The sequence below is a fragment of the Sapajus apella genome, unplaced genomic scaffold (assembly GCF_009761245.1).
Source record: "Sapajus apella isolate SASKATOON/1434 unplaced genomic scaffold, GSC_monkey_1.0 scaffold38, whole genome shotgun sequence".
In the NCBI taxonomy this organism is placed as follows: domain Eukaryota; kingdom Metazoa; phylum Chordata; class Mammalia; order Primates; family Cebidae; genus Sapajus; species Sapajus apella.
The window spans coordinates 1285665-1309698 of NW_022436978.1; the positions used below are offsets into that span (position 1 = coordinate 1285665).

General features: G+C 37.6%; 1 protein-coding gene and 1 pseudogene across 6 annotated transcripts in view; one reads left to right on the forward strand and one right to left on the reverse strand.

Moving 5' to 3' along the window:
- The window catches only part of SETD2 (SET domain containing 2, histone lysine methyltransferase), a 151530-nt gene that overhangs the window by 75249 nt on the left and 52247 nt on the right, over positions 1–24034 (forward strand). For 3 of the 6 annotated variants that reach the window (XR_004275051.1, XM_032297964.1, XM_032297963.1), the window contains 3 exons: positions 4938–5072; positions 6854–6973; positions 9147–9809. Coding sequence is in view for 3 of the 6 variants with exons in the window: in XM_032297964.1 (XP_032153855.1) it covers positions 4938–5072; positions 6854–6973; positions 9147–9809 (918 nt within the window). In the remaining 3 variants the exon portion in view is untranslated. Of the gene's footprint in view, positions 1–4937; positions 5073–6853; positions 6974–9146; positions 9810–12439; positions 13058–24034 lie in introns of those variants that run through there. The other 3 variants (XR_004275052.1, XR_004275053.1, XM_032297965.1) reach the window with 3 other exon arrangements.
- LOC116565094 lies at positions 4440–4576 on the reverse strand (annotated as a pseudogene).

Here is a 24034-nt window from a genome sequence, read left to right on the forward strand (position 1 = left end):
TATACTTTTCTGTATATATATGTATACTGTATGTTGTATTCCATCAAAAAGTATTTAAAATGCTACTTAGATCACTTAGTGCCAAAAATATTAAAGCATTAAAAAATATCTTGCAATGATTAACAGAATAAATTTTCAAGTACTATGGAATTCTGCATATATTTTTTTATATATAAATATATATTTACTGTATTTTATATATTTATATTTTATAAATTATTATATTAATTATATTTATATATGAAATATATATGAAATATATATTATATATTATATATATTTATATAATATATATTATATATATTATACTAACTATATATTATATTTAAATATATATTAAATAAATACATATATATTTACTATATAGAAATTTTCTTTCCTTCCTTCCCTCTCTCCCTCCTTCCTCATTTCTTTCGGAGTTTAGCTCTGTCACTCAGGCTGGCTGAAGTGCAATGGCACAATCTCAGCTCACCGTAACCCCTGCCTCCCAGGTTCAAGTGATTCTTCTGTCTCAGCCTCCTGAGTAGCTGGGATGGCAGGTGTGCGCCACCACGCCCTGCTAATTTTGTACTTTTAGTAGGGATGGGGTTTCACCATGTTGGTCAGGCTGATCTCGAACTCCTGACCTTGGATGATCTGTTTGCCTTAGCCTCCCAAAGTGCTGGGATTACAGGCATAAGCCACAGCGCCTGGCCCTATAAATTTTCAATTATCAATCATTTATTAAAAATATACCCTAATCATTCTTAAATTTATGTTTACTTTTAGTTGCTTACCTCATATTCTTTTTGGATGGTGTTGACCCATACATAAAATCTAATACTTTTAGTAAATGTAATTTAATTGAAAGGAAGGGAGACAAACTGAGTCTTCCAAACTCTCTCCTCCAGGTACCCTAAAAGTTATTGCACAATTGATTGCTATACTTGTGCACCCCAAATTAGGGAAGCTGGATTATCACCACTGGAATTGGCATGCATTTATGTGTATGTGTGTACAGTACAACCACTGAGGAATGTTCAAGGGTTATTCGACTTTATTTTGTTTGCGAGATTTTATTTATACTCCAGTTTCTGCATTTTTACTGTTCATTTTTCTTTAGTTAGAATGTTATTTTCTTTATATTTCAGAAATGCCTTATGCAATAACATCTATGTTATTGAATGAGTGTAATTAACATAACTTACCTTTGTCTCAGGATTTTTAGAGTTAAACAGTCATAACATGCCTGATTTTAAAAAGAAAATATCTCTTTTTTATTTTTTATTTTTTAATTTTTTTTATTTAGACAGAGTCTTTTGCTCTGTCCCCATGCTGGAGTGCTGTGGCATGATCTCAGCTGACTGCAACCTCTACCTCCTGGGTTCAAGCAATTCTCCTGCCTCAGCCACCCGAGTAGCTGGGGTTACAGGTGTACATCACCATACCTAGCTAATTTTTTTTTTCTTGCTCTGTCGCCCAGGCTGGAGTGCAGTGGCGTGATCTTGGCTCACTGCAACCTCCGCCTCCCGAATTCAGGTGATTCTCCCACCTCAGCTTCCCTAGTAGCTGGGATTACAGACACCCACTATCATGCCTGGCTAATTTTTATATTTTTAGTAGAGACTGGGTTTCACTATGTTGGCCAGACTGGTCTTGAACTCCTGACCTCAGGTGATCATCCTACCTTAGCCTCCCAAAGTGCTGGGATTACTAGACCCACCGTGCCTGGCCTAATTTTTGTATTTTTAGTAGAGGTGGGGTTTTACCATGTTTGCCAGGCTGGTCTTTAACTCCTGGCCTCAGGTGATCTGCCCGCCTTGGCCTCCCAAGTCCTGGGATTACAGGTGTAAACCACTGCACCTGGCCAAAAATCTCATTTTTTAGCACTGTGAATATTTGCATCTAAAAACTCTTGTCAAAAGCAGTATTCTAGCTGTCACAGGTGAGGGGGAAAGTAGAATTTTAAAGCCCTTGGACTCTTCTAATACCATAGAATTTGGGACACAGGAAGGTTAACATTTAGGATATGCAAGGAAAAGATATCTTTAATGAAATTGTCTTTCTTGGGTTAAGACAACTTTAAATTGGTGTTTCTGTTTATATATTTATTCAAAAACTTAAATGGTATTGGAAATGAAAAAGAATGAGCCTTAAATGTACAAGAAAGAAACATGAGTTTGAGTGTCTACATCCTCTCTCAGGCAGCACTTTATATTTTCTCATTTATTTTTGTTCTTTACCAGAATATGAATTTTCAGGTATTATATGAAATAAAAATGTTCAGTACCTTGCCTAAAATTATATTAAGAGGATAAATAGCTAGTTAAATAAAAGAAAAAAGTAACGGAAAATTTTCTTAAGATTCTTTCCTTTTAGTTCTTGTTTTTCTCTGAATCATTTCATTCTAGACTTTTATCATTTCTTGCTAAGTTTTAATACTGTCTGTATGCTTCTTAGTCTCTATCTTGTCTAAATTTTATTCTGTTATTGGCACACAAATTATTCCCAAATTCCACTTTGATCATATTATTGCCCTGTTCAGGATCCTGTTTAGGTTTTATCAAATTCAAGTTATTTTATGTTACATTGATTGAGATCTTCTAATCTAACACCAGTCTTTTATTTTTTATTTTTTTGAGACAGAGTCTCACTCTCTCCCCAAGGCTAGAGTATAGTGGGACAATCTCGGCTCACTGCCACCTCCGCCTCTTCAGTTCAAGCTATTCTCCTACCTCAGCCTCCATGGTAGCTGGTACTACAGGCTCCCACCACCACACACTGGGCTAATTTTTGTATTTTTATTAGAGGTAGGATTTCACCATGTTGGCCAGGCTGGTCTGGAACTCCTGACCTCAGGTGATCCACCTGCCTCGTCCTTTCAAAGTGCTGGGATTTCGGGCGTGAGCCACTGCATCTGGCTGTCTTTTTTTTGGCATGGTTTTTCCTAGGCCCTCACCATACCTTATCTGTTCCAGCTTTTCTGACCTATGCACTATCATGATTTCCCATTTTCCTTTGTTCACACTTTCCCAGTTACTTTGCTTACCTTTTCCTCTTGTCTTTATCTTATCTATTTCTATTCTTATTTCTGTGATTCATTCCAATTACTCCCTTACTTAGGCCTCCTAGGTTTTATAACATTAACATTTACAGTTAATGTTTCCTTCTTTGGTTTCACATGAATTAATTTAATCTCCCCAATAATACATTCTTTGAAGGCATCTTTATATCCTGTAACTGCCATAATGCAGGACTGGAAGTAACCTTTGGTAGGTTGATTCCCACCCTCTCCTCAGTTATTTACATTTAATATTTAAAATATTCAAAGAACATACATGTTATAAGCTATAAATATAAAGTCTTCGTTAGTGCTTCTCTGCTTTTTTCTCCCTGCCTAACAGTTACCACTGTTGTACATTTTGGGTCTTACTTCCTTGCCTTTTTTTTGAGACAGGATTTCACTGTGTCACCCAGGCTGGAGTGCAGTGGCAAAATTCTAGCTCACTGCAGCCTCAGTCTCCTGGGCTCAAGTGATCCTTAAGCCTCAGCCTCCTGAGTAGCTGAGACTATAGGCACATGCTACCATACCCAGCTAATGTTTTTTATTTTTAGTAAAGATGAGGTCTGGCTGTGTTTCCCAGGCTGGTCTTGAACTCCTGAGCTCAAGCGATCCTCCTTGCCTCAGCCTTTCAAAGTGCTGGGATTGCAAGTGTGAGCCACTGTTCCCGGTCATCCCTACCTGTTTAAAAGCAATTTTTCACATATGTATCATTAAAAAGCCTGGCTTAGAGATGCATATAAATGGGTAAATATAGCATGTAATTGTCTAGAAGTTGTTGTTCTTAATGACTTTTAAATTTTTATTTTTTTTGAGACAGATACTTGCTCTTATTGCCCAGGCTACAGTGCAATGGCACAGTCTTGGCTCACTGCAACCTCCACCTCCTGGGTTCAAACAGTTCACCTGCCTCAGCCACTCAAGTAGCTGGGATTACAGGCATGTGCCACCACATCTGGCTACTTTTGTAATTTTAGTAGAGACAGGGTTTCACCATATTGGTCAGGCTGGTCTCGAACTCCTGACCTCAGCTGATCTGCCCACCTCAGTCTCCCAAAGCACTGGGATTACAGGCGTGAGCCACTGCTCCCAGTCCTTAATGGCATATTTTTAAGATTGATGGATGTTGTTGCATTTGGCTGTGCTTGATTCCTGTCACTGTGATATTATATTTCTTTGAATGAACAGGGCAGTTTATCCAACTGTACAGATATTTGGGTTGTTTGCAATTTTTTGCAATTACAACTGTTGCTTCAATGACCATCCTTAGGAATCTCCAGGTACACATGTTCAGAATTTCTCTCGAGTTTATTCTGATAAGTAGAATTTCTGTGCATTGGGATACAACTATTTTATTTTTTAAGCTAATACTTAATTTTTTTCTGAAGCAACCTGCCCCCATCAGCTGGGTCATTCATATGGTGACATCATAACAAAGTCGTTATACATTATAATGTATAACTTATATAAGTTTGAGGGAGATACATCTCACACAGCAGCATGAAAACCCAATCATCATTTATGAACCATAAAAGTTCTCTGAAGTACTTTTGGTTTAATATAATTTGTCCATGGTATGCTATAAGGGCAGGTTTTTCTGTTTTGGCTCATTACAAATCTCCAGCACCTAGAATTTTACTTGACTCATAATAAGTTCTTGGTACGTATTTGAGGAGTGATGAAATGCGTTTCAAATGTATCATACCAATTTATGCTTTCATCAACAGTAGACTTAATATTATCAGCCTTCTTAATTTTTTCCCCAGTCTAGCACCGTGGTTTCCAGTTTGGTCTTAATTTCTGTTTTCCTGATAACTGATAAGGTTGAGCAACTCTTTGAGTTGCTTGGTTTTGTTGTTGTTGTTTTATAACAAAGTATTTTTATTTGCTGTGGTAGGTGGATGGAGAGCTAGAAGCTCTGTTGGAAAATGGTGAGGGTCTCTCTGATAAAAACCAGGTGCTCAGCTTATCCCGGCTAATGGTTCGAATTGAAACTTTGGAGCAGAAACTTACCTGTCTGGAGCTCATACAGGTGAGCAATTTGATGTTTATTTTTTATTTCTGGTTTTGGGGGTGGGAATGAATGAATGAAGATGAATGAAGAAGGAATAATTCTGATAAAACCTAATCTTATTTGTTATTTATTATTTTGTTATTTTTATTTTTATTTATTTTTTGAGGTGGAGTCTTGCGCTGTCATCCAGGCTGGAGTGCAGTGGCGTAGTCTCAGCTCACTGCAACCTCTGTCTCCTAACAGAGTTCAAATGATACTCCTGCCTCAGCCTCCTGAATAGCTGGGATTACAAGCGTCTGCCACCACGCCTGGCTAATTTTTGTATTTTTTTTTTTGTTAGAGATGGGGTTCCATGTTGGCCAGGCTGGTGTCAAACTCCTGACCTCAGATAATCCATCCGCCTTGGCCTCCCAAAATGCCGGGATTACAGGCATGAGCCACCATGGCCAGCCAATCTTATTTTTTAAATGGGTATGTGAGTTGTGTATGACTTTCAAAGCTTATATCGTATTCTTTAAAATGACTAAAGAGTTTAGTCTCATTTAATCTATTAGTACAGGGATCCCCAGTCCCCCGGCCATGGGCTGCTTAGGAATGGGGCCACACAGTAGGAGGTGAGTGAGCATTACCACCTGAGCTCCACTGCTGTCAGATCAGCAGTGACATTTGATTCTCATAGGAGCATGGACCCTATTGTGAACTGCACATTCGCGAGATCTAGGTTGTTCACTCCTTGCAACAATCTAATGCCTGATGATTTGAGGTGGAGCAGTTTCATCCTGAAACCATCCCCCACCCAGTTCATTGAAAAATTGTCTTCCATGAAACTGGCCCCTGGTGCCAAAAAGGTTGGGGACCACAGCCATTAGTAGACCGGGTTTGCTTGCTTTCTATATTCAAATAATGTGGTGGCTTTTTTTTTTCTTTTTAAATATAATAATTCATTACACTTAGCATAGCTTTTTATTCTCCAATTACTACATGGTCTCAAAGCACGAAATTTTAACAATAGTCTTATTTATACCAGTTTATTAAGTATGCCATAAGATGTTAGATAACAAAAAATGATTTTTTTTAAGGGTCTTGCTCTGTTGCCTAGGCTGGAACACAGTTGTGCAATCATAGCTCACTTCAGCCTTGAACTTCTGGGCTCAAGTGATCTTCCTGCCTCAGTTGCCTGAGTAGGTAGGACTATAGGCATACACCACCACATCCAGCTAATTTTTATTTTTATATTTTTGTAGAGTTAAGGGTCTTGTTATTTTGCCCAGGCTGGTCTTGAACTCCTGGCCTCAAGCAGTCCCTCCCTCTTCCACCTTCCAAAGTGCTGGAATTATAGTCATAAGCCACGGTTTAAAAAACCATGATGATTAAAAAAAAAAATTAACAGGAAAAAGAGGCCTTTTCAACAATCATCTGAAAGGGAGAGAAGAAAAAATTATTTAAGGGCTAATTTTTATGGTTTTAGCTTTATTTAAAAATGTTACATGCAATTTTTTCTTAGTTCTTCAGAATTTATTTTTATTATAAATGACCTATTAATATTTGTATAATTTTCTACTTTAGTAAAATCCCAGTTGACTGGCTATATTTTATGTATCAAAGAAGATTATAATCTTCAAAGCATTTGTTGTACAGTTCTATTTAGGTTAATGAAAACGGAGTTTCTAAAGTTTTTTTTGTGAATATAAGTGAACTCTATAATGTGTAATATGTAAGTGAACTCTCCTTGGGCTCTTTGTAATACTCTGGTATTGCCTCTCAATACCCTTTATCCTGTCTCCCTTCCCCCATGAAAGAACACACACTCACAGTCCTGCCTGAAGTCCTTTCTGGAACGTCATGGGCTGTCTTTGTTGTGGATCTGGATGGCAGAGCTAGGTGACGGCCGGGAAAGTAACCAGAAGCTTCAGGAAGAGGTCAGTTCACATTTAGCTTGCTTGGTTCTTAAGACCACTATTGGTTGTGGGTATGTGATAATATCAGTAATCATGAATGTAGCACTATATTTATCACTGGTATTAAGTAATCAAATGATTTTATCATCTCAGTATCATTTCTTTAACTATCTAACCATACATTACACCTTGTTAGTAGTTTGTCCCATGGTTTTCCTATAGTATGTTTTTAAAGTTGGTACTACATAGTGGAGAACTACAAGAGCAAGATATAAAAACAACAACAACAATGATATAGTTAAGTGAAAGATTTAGTTCGTTGTTAAAATCAGAGTTTTAAAAAGACAGGAAGTCATAGAAAATTTGAATTCTGAGGGGCCTAAAGAATTGGTAAAGATCTGAATTCTGCATAATAACAGTATGAACATTTTGAGGAATCTTTTAACTAAGTGTTTTAAAAGATCTAAGTAAAGGTTCATTGGCAGCATTGTTAGTGGAGTTATGATGTCTTTACCTTTTTATGAAATTAATAATATTTTCTAACTTTCTAATTTGTAATATCCCGAAGTCATATATTTAATAAAACACTTTTAAAATCAAACAAACAAAAAGGAATGGGCAGATAAGTAATTGTTCTTGCCTCCATCCTTCTCCCAGGACATGTGGCTTGAGGAAATTGAGGAAGCCCTGGGATTTCTGTGGAACTACACTGAGGAATACGTCAGAAAAGATACTTGGATTTCAGAATGGGGGAGGTTGTCTAAAAATGAGGAGAGGATCTCTCTTTGCTAGATAGCTGTTTATCAAAAGCTGAAGAGATGTCTGCATTTTTGGGTGTATGACAGACATCATTTAAATGTGTTATTACATAACTCCCAAGTCCATATCACCAGCACTTGGTGAACTTTTTAAGAAAAGATACCCAGAATTGGTGCAGTAGTGTGTATGTTTAAAAAGCTACGCAGGTTTGGGAACTACTGGTAGAGAATATTGATCAGTCCTATTTGATGTTGTGATGTTGCTCCACATTTTATTCTTGCTGGTCAATCTTATTATTAAAAGGTTTTCTTAGGCTGGATGCGGTGGCTTATACCTGTAATCCCAACACTTTGAGAGGCTGAGGCATGCAGATTACTTGAGGTCAGGAGTTCAAGACCAGCCTGGCCAACATGGTGAAACGCCATCTCTGCAAAAATACAAAAATTAGCTGGGCGTTGTAATTTCAGTGGGCACCTGTAATTTCAGCTACTCAGGAGGCTGAGGCAGGAGAATCACTTGAACCCAGGAGGCGGAGGTTGCATTGAATGGAGATCGCACCATTGCACTCCAGCCTGGATGACAGAGCGAGACTTTGTCTCAAAAAAAAAAAAAAAATTCTTCTTAAGGAAAATAATATTACGATTTTTAAATATGCTTGTGTTTATATAGAGATGTAGGTTTTAATTTAATAAAACAGTAGCAAAACTGCACTACCCTTGTAGAAATAATCTGAGTCCCATCCAGAGGTTTAAAAAGTCAAATGTAGGCCGGGCTTGGTGGCTCACGCCTGTAATCCCAGCACTTTGGGAGGCCGAGGTGGGCGGATCACCTGAAGTTAGGAGTTCAAGGCCAGCCTGACCAACATGGTGAAACCCTGTCTCTACTGGAAAAAAAAAAAACAAAAAACCAAATTACTGGGCATTGTGGTACATCCCTGTAATGCCAGCTACTCGAGAGTCTGAGGCAAGAGAATCACTTGCACCAGGGAACCGGTTGCAGTGAACCAAGATCATACCATTGCACTCCAGCCTGGGCAACAAGAGTGAAACTCCATCTCAAAAAAAAAAAAGAAAAAAAGTCAACCGTAGCCAGGCACAGTGGCTCACACTGGTAATCCCAGCACTTTGAGAGGCCGAGGTAGGTGGATCATTTGAGGTCAGGTGTTTGAGACCAGCCTGGCCAACATGGTGAAACCCCACCTCTACTAAAAATACAAACGATTGGCTGGGTGTGGCAGTGAGCGCCTATAATCCCAGCTACTTGGGAGGCTAAGACAGGAGAAATGCTTGAACCTGGGAGGTGGAGGTTGCAGTGAGGCAGGATCATGCCATTGCATTACAGCCTGGGTGACAGCAAGACTGTCTCCAAAAAAAAAAAAAAAAAAAAAAAGTCAACTCTACAAAGTGATTTAATTTTTTTTGTTATGTTTAATCAGATTATAAAGACTTTGGAACACTTGCCCATTCCTACTAAAAATATGTTGGAGGAAAGCAAAGTACTTCCAATTATTCAACGCTGGTCTCAGACTAAGACTGCTGTCCCTCCATTGAGTGAAGGAGATGGGTATTCTAGTGAGAATACATCGCGTGCTCATACACCACTCAACACACCTGATCCTTCCATGAAGCTGAGCGCAGAAGTTGACACAGACACTCCCAAGAAACTCATGTTTCGCAGACTTAAAATTATAAGTGAAAATAGCATGGACAGTGCAATCTCTGATGCAACCAGTGAGCTAGAAGGCAAGGATGGCAAAGAGGATCTTGATCCATTAGAAAATATCCCTGTAGAGGAAGAGGAAGAGTTGCAGTCACAACAGCTACTCCCACAACAGCTGCCTGAATGCAAAGTTGATAGTGAAACCAGCGTAGATGCCAGTAAGTTACCTACATCTGAACCAGAAGCTGATGCTGAAATAGAGCCCAAAGAGAGCAATGGCACAAAACTAGAAGAACCTATTAATGAAGAAACACCATCCCAAGATGAAGAGGAGGGTGTGTCTGATGTGGAGAGTGAAAGGAGCCAAGAACAGCCAGATAAAACAGTGGATATAAGTGATTTGGCCACCAAACTCCTGGACAGTTGGAAAGACTTAAAGGTAAGGAAGCATCTTTTATTCATTTCAACTTGAATTACTCAGGTTTAGAGTTCTACAAACCTAAGTCAAATTAGCTACTTTTTAAAGCCATGTATATTTCTGAAAAGTGAAATACTGTCTCTCTTACTATCCATTTATAAGTGTCTCAAACATCCTGTAACCCATAGCGAGTCATATTAGCCAAACTAATATATAGATGTCCCCTTTTCTCTCACTTAGAAAAGTTTATCACAGTAGTGAGTTCAGTCATTTAAGTGCTCTTCACATTAAAAACAAAATCCTTTGAGTAGCAAACTTAGGATTCTATTTGTAATGATAAAAAATTAGTGTTTTAATTTATTGGAAATCAGTTGTATTAATGGAAAATTAAAAATCAGTTGGAAAACTAAGGTAATTTAGCAGCTTATTAAAAATGATTGAATGTAAATTTTTGTTTTGGAAAAACAACTTTATGGAACTAGTCGCTATTCACTTCTGTTGTTTCTGAAATGGGCCTTCTCTTAAATGCCTATTTCCTTGGACAAAAGAGGAAAAATAGAAAAATCTGGAACTCATGCCTATTACATACATAATCTCTTGTTGAAGAATGTAGCAAGATGTGCAGGGTTTGCTTTGCAGAAAACCCAGACTGAGTCTTGGATAAACACAAGGGTGAATAACAGAATAAACCTAGGAGAGGTATGGTACATTTCATTTGTAAGTGATGGACTTGGGATCCACGTCTTGAGGACCCTGTGGAACTAGGTTCTTTTTTTCTATTCCTTCTTTCTTCTGCCAGAGATGAAGCAACCAAATAAATCAGCAGTACTGACTTATGTGCAACAAGATGAACACCTGAGTCCTCCCTGCCCCTAATTATGATGACAAAGCTCACCCCATTAGATCCTGTGATATGACCCAATGAAATTAGCCTTTAACACTGAGCAAAATGAGTTGGTGTTTGTGTACTGTTCTTCCTCATTTGCTGTGTTAGGATCCTTCTTTAAGTATGTTGTGGTTTCAGCTCTTGTTTACCCATTTGAGCTCTTACTCACGTTACTTTCATCACTTACAATTCAGTATGAACTCAGCCTTATTATGTCTTATGAAATCAGGCCTTTTTCTAAATATAAAAGGAAGGGTTCATAGTAAATCTGCTTATGAAGTCAGTATGTGAACTGTAGGAATCAGAATTGCAGTTAATTGAAAGAAGTGCTGGGATAGTCACTTGATGGATTTTTATTTAAGGTCTGCTTTGTGTCAGCACAGAAGTCCCTAAAAGAAGTCCCTCTTGAGTTTGGAGGCTGCTACTGGGGACTGTTAAGAAGCTCAGTTAAGAAGGTGGAGATGAAGACAAGTACACAAAGGGACACAGAATAGGCCTTTACAGCTGTAGTTTAATAGAAGGAGAATACTTCTAGTAGGGTTGTAGACCCAGTAGTTTACTTTTGCCGGAGAAGTCTCTGGTTGACGTTATTTTTAAAAACTGCTAAGATGTAATCATTGTAAAGCTGTCTTAAAATCTGGAAAAAGTAAATATTCTTGTTTCTCTGGATAATAGTTGGTTTCTGTAATGGTAATGGTATGAATTACTCTCTAGGATATACTTAACGCAGTTAGATGTAACTGTGGTAATTTAAACTCACACCCTGGACACACATTTGAGTCTTACCAAATTGTTTCTTCCCCTTCTTTTTATCTTCCCACTCCTATCTGAAACATCAAAGCAATTTTATAATACTATGTAGCTTGATGATCCTCTTGATTTGAGGTTTAAAACTTCATTTGTACTTAAAATATATCCTTCTTATCCTTCATACTTTGGATTTTTCCTAATTCTTAGTGTCAAGGGAACCATTAAGGAAAACTCTCCTTTCTTCTTCAAACTTTACTTTGCTCTGGAATCATTACCCATCTAGAATTGTATTACTGAGAAATGTTTTTACTTGACTGTGAACTGTGATGTTTTGTTATACATTGGTGCTGGGGTTCTTCATTCATTATTCTAATTAACATTTACTGTGGCTCTGATTTCAAAACTGTGATGATAGTGGTTCTTAATAAAACCAAACAAAAACATAGATAGCATTTAACCAGAAGTCTGAAATCCATAATCTATAATTTGAACATGTTTTAGAGAAACACATTGACTTGATGTGATTACTATATATCCATACTGTCCCGGCATTGAAAGAGTTAACTACTTCTGTCTGACTTCCACCTATGCGTTTGAGTAGACATTGGCTGAAAAGAAAATGTCTTATTCAGCCAACCTTTATTAGGCACCTATTGTCAAACATTGTGTTAGTTGCTGATCTTTAATTCCAAGATCATACTAAAAAGCATTGGTCTAAGATTGTGGTTATGTGGTTATGACCATTTCAAGTTCCCTGACCAACTGGGGGCCACCATAACATTGCTGGACATGTGTTCCCCTTGGCTTTTCTACACACTGGATGGAGTGAAGAACAGAAGGGGATTGCTTCAGATTCCTTAATCTTGGTTTTGCTGTGATGGCAGACTGTGGGAATCATCAGTAAATGAAAGAGGGTGGGAGGGCAGGGGATGAAGCTTCATGAATTCATGAATTACTCTTTGTCCTCCCAGATCTGATGATGATCCCCCTTGTAACTTGAACCATTTCCATCTAGCTTCTCAGGGCAGCAAGGAGCTTGTTAACATCACCAGCTGACCATGTGTCTCCTTTTCTCAACTCCATTTCCAACTTCGTGCTGAAGAAAAACAAGAACCTAGCGTGCATTCTGTGAAGAAACAGGAAGATGGTTGGGAAGTTGGATGATGCATGAAAAATGTAATAGGTGAAAAGAGGACAGAGGTGGTTAACTCACTGGCGCCGGCGTTATTTTGGTGCGTCCATTGCCGACAATGGATGTCGTTCCGGGAAAATCCCTACTTCTGGCCAGAAAGGATTAAGTGAGCTACTTTTTCTATACCTATATACACAGGACCACTGCCTTGACTCCACAAGGCTTACACATTTTGACTCCTAAAGTGGACCTCAACCAGAAACATCACCTAGCACATTGCCACTTATAAGCATGTATTTATTTTCATGTGCAAATTTACTGGGCTACATTTTCAGCAGGGATGTGTGCATATATTTCTGTTTGCAAAAGAAATTGTTGCATATCACCTCTCATGCTGAAAATATACCCTAGACTTCATAGGGCAAAACAGCTGGTTACCAGTGGTGACTAAGTGTAACTTGACTGGAATATCTTCATTCATTTGGATCATAAGAAGAGGAGGTAAGGTTCCTGTGAACTTGGCAATTTCAGTTGCCATTAAATATCAAGAGATTGTAATGGTTAGTGATTCCAGAGCCTCTTATAAACAATTAGATTATAGGATGTGCATCTCTCCTTAGAATGAAGTCTTAGTATTTCCATTTGCATCTGGATTTAGGTGATTTAGGGCCACAATTACCTACATGTGATAAGTTGAACTCTTCTTAATGATGACCCTTATTCTTCTCTTATTTCATCTTTATCTCAAGACATTATCTTTAATTCAGCAAATCAAATATTTCCCCAGAAAGCTATGTATTAAAACTCTCTATGAAAAGTTAAAACTTAGAGTTGTCTAAACTCAGAAGTTTTGAGTCACTGCTTGGAATTTTACTTCATCACTAATATTGTATGTGAAATCTGCTGTGTAACATTTGAAAATGAAATTATGTGTCCTGGATTTCTGTGATAATTTTTGAATTCTTATTAGAGTAAGATTATTCTATATCCATAAGGATTAATATTATCCTTTAAAAAAATTAGACTTGCCCCTAAAGAATACTATTTTAGATACAGCAACATTGGAATTTTAAAATGTCTCATTTGGTAAAAGGCAAAAATGGTCTAAAATTTATTAATGGTCCATTTTGTAAACACATACTTTCATCCAAATCAAGGGTTGGCCAAATCTGCCTTGCTGCCTGTTTTTGTAAATAAAATTTTCTTTGAAACACAGCCATATTTATTCATTTATGTATTATCATCTATGGCTGCTTTTGTGCTATAGTGGTAGAGTTGAATAGTTGTGACAGACACTGGATGGCCCATAAAGCCTAAATATTTACTGTCTTGTCCTTTACAGAAAAAGTTTGCCAACACCTGATCTAAAAGATAAAGTGCAGAGTCTGGCTGCTCTAAACATTCTGGTTTTGAATGAAGTCATTTTCACTTTACTCTTTTGGGTGAGCTCTTAATTCTGTTTCCCTAAAGACATAATGATCATGTTTCTATTGCTGCCCATGAAATTAGTTTCTTCTTTTAAGTCTTGACTCTGTTTAGGAAGTGATTTGGATGTTAGACTATCTTGAGAGGCGGGAGGGTATATACATTACAGAATTTCCAAGCTAGAAGTGATCATTAAGGAATGTTGTTATTCCCTTTAGACTGTGACCAAGTCAGTCAGAAACTTGAGACTGTTCTAGTATAGACGTAGGTAGTATAATTTAAGTCTTATAGTAACCATATGAAAACACATACATTTTCTTTCTTAATATTTTAAACTTTTCCTGGCCGGGCGTGGTGGCTCAAGCCTGTAATCCCAGCACTTTGGGAGGCCGAGGCAGGTGGATCACGAGGTCAAGAGATCGAGACCATCCTGGTCAACATGGTGAAACCCCGTCTCTACTAAAAACTACAAAAAATTAGCTGGGCATGGTGGTGCGTGCCTGTAATCCCAGCTACTCAGGAGGCTGAGGCAGGAGAATTGCCTGAACCCAGGAGGTGGAGGTTGCGGTGAGCCAAGATCGCGCCATTGCACTCCAGCCTGGGTAACATGAGTGAAACTCCATCTCAAAAAAAAAAAAAAAAAAAAAATTTTAAACTTTTAATTATGATATAATTTCAGGCTTAATGAAAAAGTGCAAGAACAATATTCTGTACATATTCTACATGTTACATACATTCTAGTGACAAGTCTAGAGAAAATTCAGAGAAAAATTCCTCTAAACTTTTCACTGAGATTCCCTAGTGTTAACATTTTACCAAATTTTTTTTTTTTTTATCATTTTCTGTTTCTAAACTTTAAAAAAGTAAATTACAGCAAAGGTGGGCAGATTGTTTGAGCCCAGAGAGTTCAAAACCAGCCTGAGCAGCATAGCAAAACCCCATCTCTACAAAAAATAAAAAATTAGCCAGGCATGGTGGCATGTGCCTGTTGTCTCAGCTGCTTGGGAGGCTAAGGTGGGAGGATTGCTTGAGCCCAGGAGGTTGAGGCTACAGTGATCCATGATGGTGCCACTGCATACCAGCCTGGATGGCAGATTGAGACTTTGTTTCTTAAAAAACAAAAAACAAACAAAAAAACCTAAGTTATATATATGATGCCTCTGGATATTATGTGTGTATTTCCTAAAGCCTAGGATATTTTCCTGTGTAACTTTAGTGTACTTATCAAAATCAGCAAATTACAGTGATAATATACTATAATCAATAGACTCATTCAGATTTTGCCAGTTCACATAATGGTCTTTATGGCCTTTATAGCAGGAAAAAAAAAAAAAAGGCTGAAAATACGGGAGCAAGCATTACATTGAGTGGTATGTCTCTTTAGTGTCCTTTACTCTAAAATAGTTCTTCAGTCTGCCTTTATTTTTAATAAAGTTCACATTTTAAAGTATTTTTGAATTTTTGTAGAATATCCCTCTGTTGGGTTTATCCCTCTGTTTCCTTTGTTTGGATTCAGGTATACATTTTTTTGTCAGGAATATTACAGTAGTGTTCTTCACATTGTACTGAATTGTCCCTTTACTAGCGTTGTCAGCTTTAATCACTTGATTAAGGTATAGCCTGCCAGACTTCTCCAGTGGAAAGTTACTGTTTTTCCATTTATAATTAAAAAGCATCAAAATATAAAAAATAAAAAAATATATAATTAAAAAGCATCATATATGAGCAACTTTGGAAATATGTAAATACCCTATTTTTCATAAAATTTATCCGTTAGATTTAGCATCCAGTGATTTGCCTGAATTACTTATTACCGTGTAGTTGCCAAATGGTGATTTTCTAATTCATCATTCCTTCTACTTTGTTTACTGGATGTTCTTTTGTAAGCAAGAACTTCACTTGTTCTCCTGTTTGTTCATTGATTTATGCTATTTTATTCATAGATTCTTATTTTATCCAGTAGATTATGATCCATTAACTTCATTGTTTACTTGATTCCTTCATTGTCCTATATTTGGCCAGTAGAAGCCCTTTCATGTTGGCTTTTGTGTCATTCTGACACATTCATTATTTTATTTTACTTTTTTGGTACAATATGCTGTTCCAGGCTCATCTTGTACTGTCCCATCCCTAGCCCTAGAATCGGTCATTTCTTCAAGAAGCTCTTGTTCCTCGTGTTGGGAACTGTTTTGAAGCCAATCTGGATTCTAGATGAAGTCATTGATAATGAGACATTGCTTCTAGGACCTGTCAGCAGACTGTATAAAGTGTGTGTTTGTATCAATGAACATGTATGTACACACAATGTACTTCACCACTCTGTTATCTGTCATTTCTGTTTCCATCTGTTAATCTGACACCATGCCCTCCTTTGAATCTTTTGAGATTCTTTCTGTGACTCTCCGCTCATTGTTTGTTCTTTTGCCTATTCCTTAAAAAGTTGTATTTCTTCGGGCACCTGAGATATATTTTGTTCTACATGTTAAATAGGGCACAACAGCCTGGGTGTGGTGGCTCATACCTGTAATCCCAGCACTTTGGGAGGCCGAGGCAGGTGGATCACCTGAGGTCAGCAGTTCAAGACCAGCCTGGCCAACATGGTGAAATCCTGTCTCTACAAAAATTAGCTGGGCATGATGGCAGGTTCCTGTAATCCCAGCTACGCAGGAAGCTGAGGAGGGAGAATCGCTTGAACCTAGAAGGTGGAGATTGCAGTCAGCTGAGATCACACAGTTGTACTCCAGCCTGGGTGACAGAGTGAGACTCCGTCTCTAAATAAATAAATAAGGTACAACGTCTCTTCTTTGCCACTTTTAATTCAGGCCCCTGCCATTTCATATACTTTTGCAACATTTATCCTTCTCGCTGTCATTCTTTTCCACTTTCATGGAATCCTTCATTATGCTACAGTATTATCTTTTAAAAACACAGATGTGATTAACAGGAACCTCTAGTAACATCTCAGAGACTCCATTACTCCAAGAACAAAGCCTTTAGTGTATGATAGAGAAGGTAATTCCATGTCTGTTTAAACTTCTTGCCTAGCAGTTTTTCTTTACACACACAGTGCGTGAGGCACATCAGTCTTCTCATACATATTCACCTCTTTGTGTCCTTGAACACACTGTTCTCCTTGCTTGGAATACCTTTTTTATTTTTTTTATTTTTTATTTAAATGAGTTGCGGTTCATGATTTGTCCTTTTCTGTACTTCTATAATGTAATAATCTTAACTGATTACTAAAATTACTTGCGTAGATGCTTTGTTCCCCTCACTAGACCATGGAATTTCTTCCTTCAAAAGCATGGATTTTTTTTTTTTTTTTGAGACAGAGTCTCGCCCTGTTGCCCAGGCTGGAGTGCAGTGGCGCAATCTTGGCTCACTGCAACCTCTGCTTCCCGGATTCAAGCAGGTCTCTCCCTCAGCCTCCCAAGTAGTTGGGATTACAGGCACCCACAACCACGCCTGGCTAATTTTTGTATTTTTAGTAGAGACGGGGTTTCACCATCTTGGCCAAGTTGGTCTTGAACTCCTGACCTCGTGATCCACCCTCCTCGGCCTCCCAGAGCATTGGGATTACAGGCATAAGCTACCATGCCCAGCCAGCATGGACAATTTTTTAATCTTTGTAGTAAGAGTTACTTTTATTATGGTATCTTGGGAGTAATGGTTATAAGAAATTACTTTTTACTAATAGTGACTCCTATGTGCCCCCTATAATCTGTGCTACATTCAGTAGCTAGAGTGATCTTTTGGAAATACAAATCCATTCATCTCAGTTTTCTATTTAAATTTTTTAAATGGTTCCCCATTGCACTGTTAAAATTAAGTTCATTTTTCTTAACACGGCTCGCATGCCTGGCGTGGTCTGGTCTTCATTTATTTCTGCAGTCTCATCTCAAGCCAGTTTAGTCAGGCAGTGGACCTCTGCTGCTAATATTCACACACATGCAATCATTCCTGAAAACTCTTTTGTTTTGAATGTCTCTTCTCATTTAAATTTCTTCCTTTTCCACCCGGAAAGTCTTTCCTGTTTCTCCAAGATAGAGCGTATGTTTTGTCCTTTGTACAGGCTCTCACAACGTCTTTTCCAATCACAGGCAGATAACATTTTATAGTGATACATTGAGTGAAGGAAGAGACTGCTTCTGTCTTGGTCACTTGGGTCTTCCCAGTGTACTGTGAAGAGCTTGGTAATGTAGTTTGACATTTCATAAATATGTGAATGAAAATATGAAGAAAGTTTATCTTTCCCGTGGTATCTTCATACTTTCTTTTGTACTGTTTCTCAAATCCCTAGTATATATTTTTTATTTGATAGATGGTCAGAAAATATTTTCATGAGTGCATTGTAATCTTTTTAACCCTGTGAAGTTAAGTGATGGTATATTTATCAGCTATAAAATGGAATCAGACAGGCCCATGAGGTTGTAACTTAGCTTTTAAGTGACAGTTGACAATTGACTTACGTCTTTCTGATTTAAGTGCTGTATTCTTCCACTCCCTTTTCTGGTCCAAAAAATAGTGATATCTTTTCTAGGCAGTTCATGCAATTGTGTATCTTTGGTAAATACTTTTTGGATTATTATTAATCTGCTTCTGATTTAGACACTATATGAAGTCTGAATTCATTGTAACATCATTTAAATGATTTCAGTGTTTTGTTCAGGTATCTTATTTCCTTTAATACTGCAGAGATTTTTTATCTGTGATCCATGATTGAACTTCAGGAGATTTTTAGAACCTCTAAAATTACATGTAAGACTGTAGCATTTCTGGGGTAATGGTCCATAAATGTGAGCAGGTTCTCTTAACAGGGGTGTGTATATATGTGGGTTGAGAAAGGAATGAACTGTGGTTCAAAAAGTGTTTTCTAGATGATTTGGATATCAGGAGGACTCCTACTCTTAGCTTTGTAGTGAAGGGTGGGTAAGGCTAGAAAAGAAGGTGGTTGGGGAACCAAGTTTAAACAGAGTGGCAATGAACTAGGAGGACTTTTTAGGTATGAATGGCACTTACTGAAGAACATCATTTAGAAATACGTAGCCTTGTGAATAGCTGTGGTCTTCACTGCAAATATAGCTATAATGCACAAGAGTCTTTGGTACTGTGCCTAGGACTTTTTCTGAGGCATTTTATCTTTTCTTCTTCTTTTTTAGTTTTAAAAATAGGCCAATCTACACCTGAGGCAAAATATGAAAAACATACAGTGAAATGTTTCCTCACCACCCTTGGCTTCCATCTGATTTCTTGGAGGCAGTCAATCAAGCACTTTCTTGTGTAGCTTTCCAGAGAAAATTTGTCCATATTATGCGTATATTTTACTTTTTTAAAATACAACTGGCAGCATTATTCAGCTCATTTTAATTTAATATAATGTGAAGATTACGTCATATCGGTTTTTAAAGAATTTGTTTTTCAGAGCTGCATATTATTTTACTGTGTAGATATGCCATAATTTATTTAATCATTCTCCTATTAGAGCCATTTAGGTTGATTGCTTTATTTGCCTTAGCAGCAAGTAATTTTACCTAAGCTGTTTCACACACTGACAAGTGGGAATACACATGTTGGCTAGGTTACTAAAAATTAGCTTTGTTGAGCTATGGTCTGTGTTACTTGTAATTTTGATCAGCATTGCCAAATTGCTCTTCATAGTTATACCAATTCAACTCTCATTGGTACTGTATATGCCTAAGAATGTCCATTTCACCACCCCTGGCTAACACAAGTATTGTCAAGTTTTATCTTGGTGAGATGGATAGGCAAAAATGGAATATTGTAGTTTTTCTCTTATGCATTACGTATTGAACATCTTTCTCTTAGCATTTCCTACTTTAAGAACTTTGTTCATATTCTTCGCCCATTTTTCTTAGTGGCTGAAAACTGAACAGATCTTGTTACTTACATTTCTTGGGAGCCCTGCTATCTGAAGTTAGAGTATTTCTTCAGGGGTTTAAAAGAATAAACAAAATTATGTCATTTCTCTTTTCCTCTTCTCCTTCTCACCCTCTCTTCCTCTTTCCTACTCATGTATGTGATTTTATGAAACTCTCCAGACATATATATTATCTTCTATCTTCTTTCCAGTTTTTCCAGTCAAATCTCTTTGATCTACTCGAACTCCTCCTCTACCCAGGTGCAGACTTGGTAGGTCATAATCCTTCTGTTTTCCGTTTGCCCTCTTAGCCTTATCACTTAGTAGTATTTCATATTTCTTTAATTCTGGAAAACTTATCTGCTTAATTTTGTAAAATATTTTCTTCTTTCCTAAGATGCCTTTTACCTGAAATTGGCACCTGAACTTCTAGGCTCCATAGCTTTTTTTTTCTGTTTTCTTTTTGTCTGTTTTTTTTAGCTATGAAAGTACAGTTTATTTTATTTTTTGAGATGGCCTGTCACTCTATTACCCAGGCTAGAGTGCAGTGGTGCTGTTACAGCTCACTGTAAGCTCAAACTCCTGGGTTCAAGAGATCCTCCTGCCTCAGCCTCCTGAGTGGCTGGAACTATAGGCGTGGGCCACCATGCCCGACTCATTTTTTTTCATTTTTCTAGAGATGAGGTCTTGCTATGTTGCTCAGGCTGGTCTTGAACTCCTGGGCTCAAGCAGTCTGCCTGCCTTAGCCTCCCGGAGTGTTGGGATTACAGGTGTGAGCCACTGTACCCAGCCTTGCTCATAGTATTTTTTTCTCTTTTTCTCAATATTGCTGTCATTTAGGAAAATATTTGGGAAAAAAGATTTGGTTGGCACATAGAAGATTTGATCTGTACTTGTTAGCAAGAAAAAACGAAATCTGGTCTTAGTTTTAAAAAATAAATCTGTGGCTGGGTGTGGTGGCTCATGCCTGTAATCCCAGCATTTGGGGAGGTCCAGGTGGGCAGATCACCTGAGGGCAGGAGTTCAAGACCAGCCTGACCAATAGGAGAAACCCATCTCTACTAAAAATACAAAATTAGCTGGGTGTGGTGTCGCATGCCTGTAATCCCAGCTACTCAGGAGGCTGAGGCAGGAAAATTGCTTAACCTGGGAGACAGAAGTTGCAGTGAGCCGAGATCATGCCATTGCGCTGCATCCTGGGCAATAAGAGTGAAACTCCGTCTCAAAAAAAAAAAGTCTGTTATTACAGAACAGATAATCTGACCTCTATAAATGGTGGAAAACTTACTCATATAAATTATTTTGTTCTCATAAGTGTTATTTAGCTCAGGAACAGTCTAAACCAGTGGTAACTTTTTTTTCTTAATGAGAAAAAGATTTCTTATAAATTATTTAATAATTTTATTTTATTTCTGTTTCTATAGTATATTCTTAGAGTTTATTTGGGTTGTATTAATGAAGTGCTGGATTGCTTCTAATGAGTACTTTTTGAGCCTGTTATAAGAAAACAAATAAATTGTAGATTAAGCCATGTGACTATATGAGACATACTATTTCAAATTAGAGACTTTTCTTCTCTACCTTTTACTTTCATTTGCTTATTTCTTTCTGCATGTTTTCTGTCTTAGCAGTCTCCAGGAGTACCACTATGTGTTATTGTTTCTTAAATTTCCCCAAATTGTGATCTTTTGCTTTAGCCTGTTTCCTGAATTTCAGATGTATATTTATCACTCTGACCCTGGAAATACAAAATGTTTTGGGCTATAGGTGAGGCCTTTAAATAGTAGTTCTTTCCCGGGATAAAAGAGATTGATGGTATAGTGATAAAAAGAATAGGGTATATGAAATACTTTGAGTTTATGTAGCACTGTTTAGGTGATTTCTATAAATTAGAAGTAGAATTTCACTTGTTGGTCCATTCAGAAAGGAATTGAGCGTTGATTATGTGCCAGACACTGTTCTTGGTGCTAGATATACAGCAAAGAATAAGACAGTCTGGGCCCATAATAATTACAGCTTGAGTGTGTATGAGTTGTGTGTTTTAGTTGAGATTTGCACCTAGACACTAAAGAAATAAGAGGATAATATATAAAGAATATCAGATGGAATGTGGAAGCAGATTCTTTTATGACTCTCTGAGGGCAAGATCAGTCCCAGAACCATGGTCTCCTAACTTACAGAATATCAAATTTGCCACGCATAGTGACACGCACCTGGCGCTAGCTACTTGGAAAGCTGAGATAGACCTATCCCTTGAGTTTGGGAGTTTGAGGGTGCAGTGAGCTATGATCACAGCACTGCACTGGACGTGATGGCTTCCAGCACTTTGGGAGGCTAAGAAAGGAGGATCACTTGAGGCCAGGAGTTTGAGACCAGCCTGGGCAACACAGTGAGACCCCTTCTCTATACACACACATACACACAATGTTAAATCTTAGAACATCCATAGTCCTTGTCTTCAGTATTCTCTTCCAGTAAATAAAATTTTGAGACCTTATAGATATGAAAAATGTCTTTATTTTCCCTTGTTTGGCAGATCATATAATTATCATTTTGAAATATTCTCTTATAATATGCCAGTCTCTTGAGTGGAATATTTAACAAAGTGAAGTGATTTTACATTAAGGGTTAACATGAATGAAGCCAATTTAAAGAAACATTTTCTATAGCAGACTCTGTGGCCTATGGATGTGACATTATTCCAGACAGACTCAAGTATCACTGAGACTAATACTACTTATTCACAAGACAGAATGATCTTAAGGAATGTCAAAGTTACCCTCATGTGGCTGCTTCCTTCTCAGCTTTCTTTTTTTTTTTTTTTTTTTTTTTCAGCTTTCAATATTGTGGGACTTTGGAAAACTTCACTTGTATTTTCAGGACCGCACTCTCTTAATATATAAAATAAGGAGGAGAGAGTAGGTAATCTGAGTTGCCAGCTTAAATGTTGTATGTACCTTTGACTATATAAAGAGGGAGGATCAAGTTAGCCACTCCAAGTGCTTGGGTGTTATACTGGTGGGAATTGTTTCTTATATGATTAGGCACACAGTAAATAGTAGCTCCTGGTCATTAGTTAGTAGCAGTTATCTATTTTGTGAACATCAGAATACATTTTCAACTTAGTTGATCTAAACTTTTGAATGTAACTAAGAATTTATCTTTGAGAAGGATTTCCTTTTCCTTCTCAAAATAAATTACTTTAAATGTTTGTAGTGAATGCTTATAATGCCAAGATATATGCAAAAGAAACTAGGTCAAAATTGTGTTATTCTTAGTTGGACCCTCAATATATCAGTTCTAAGTACTTTTTGTGAATGAACCTTCTGTCTTGTGAAGTGCCTAGGGTTACAGAGTACCTAATGCAAATGTCATTTCCAAGCTTCTTTAAACTAGCAGAGTACCTTTTTTCTATTATAGTGCGGGTAGATGCTAATAAGTGGCATTCTTTTTTTTTCCTGTCTGGTAACCCCTCTGAGAGGCAGATAGGGGAGTAAGACAGAACTAAGAGTGCCGGCTTGCTCCTTCCTGTTCATTATTACCCACGGCTAGAATTTGACAACTAGGTAACTTCAGATATCCCTCATAGTAGCAGATGGGAAAGTATCCCCTCTCTAGAGGCAAAAGCAGATCAAGAGAAAGGAGAGCCCAGATGTCTCTTAGCTAAGGGCAGGCATACCTAGTTTTTTCTCCCAGATTCTCTCTTGTGAGGAGGGGTGAGTGAGGATGTTCAGAGCAGCCAGTAGTTCAGTAGTTCTTAACTTTCTATGTGTATTAGAATCATCTGAGGAGCTTCTAAAAATATATACATATCTGGTACACACATCCAGAAATTTAGATTCACTTTGTCTGGGGTGGTATTTCCATGAAAGCTTCTTGGGGTGGTTTAATTGTGCAGCCAGGGTACCGAATCGCAGCTCTAATGAAAATCCTTCTACATAGGAAGGAGAGGTTAAGGGGCTGAAGGATGTCACCAGCATTTGTGCATAAATCTCAAAATGGTACTCCTTCCCAAAATAATGTTGTTAAGCATATCCTGTGTCACCTAGTACAGAAGATAAAAGTGCTCTGCAGTTAGACTGTCTGGTAGCATCATAACTTTGGGCAGGTTGCTAAGCTTTTAAAATAAGCTTTCTTATTTGTAAAATTGAGATAATAGTACTTACTTCATAGGG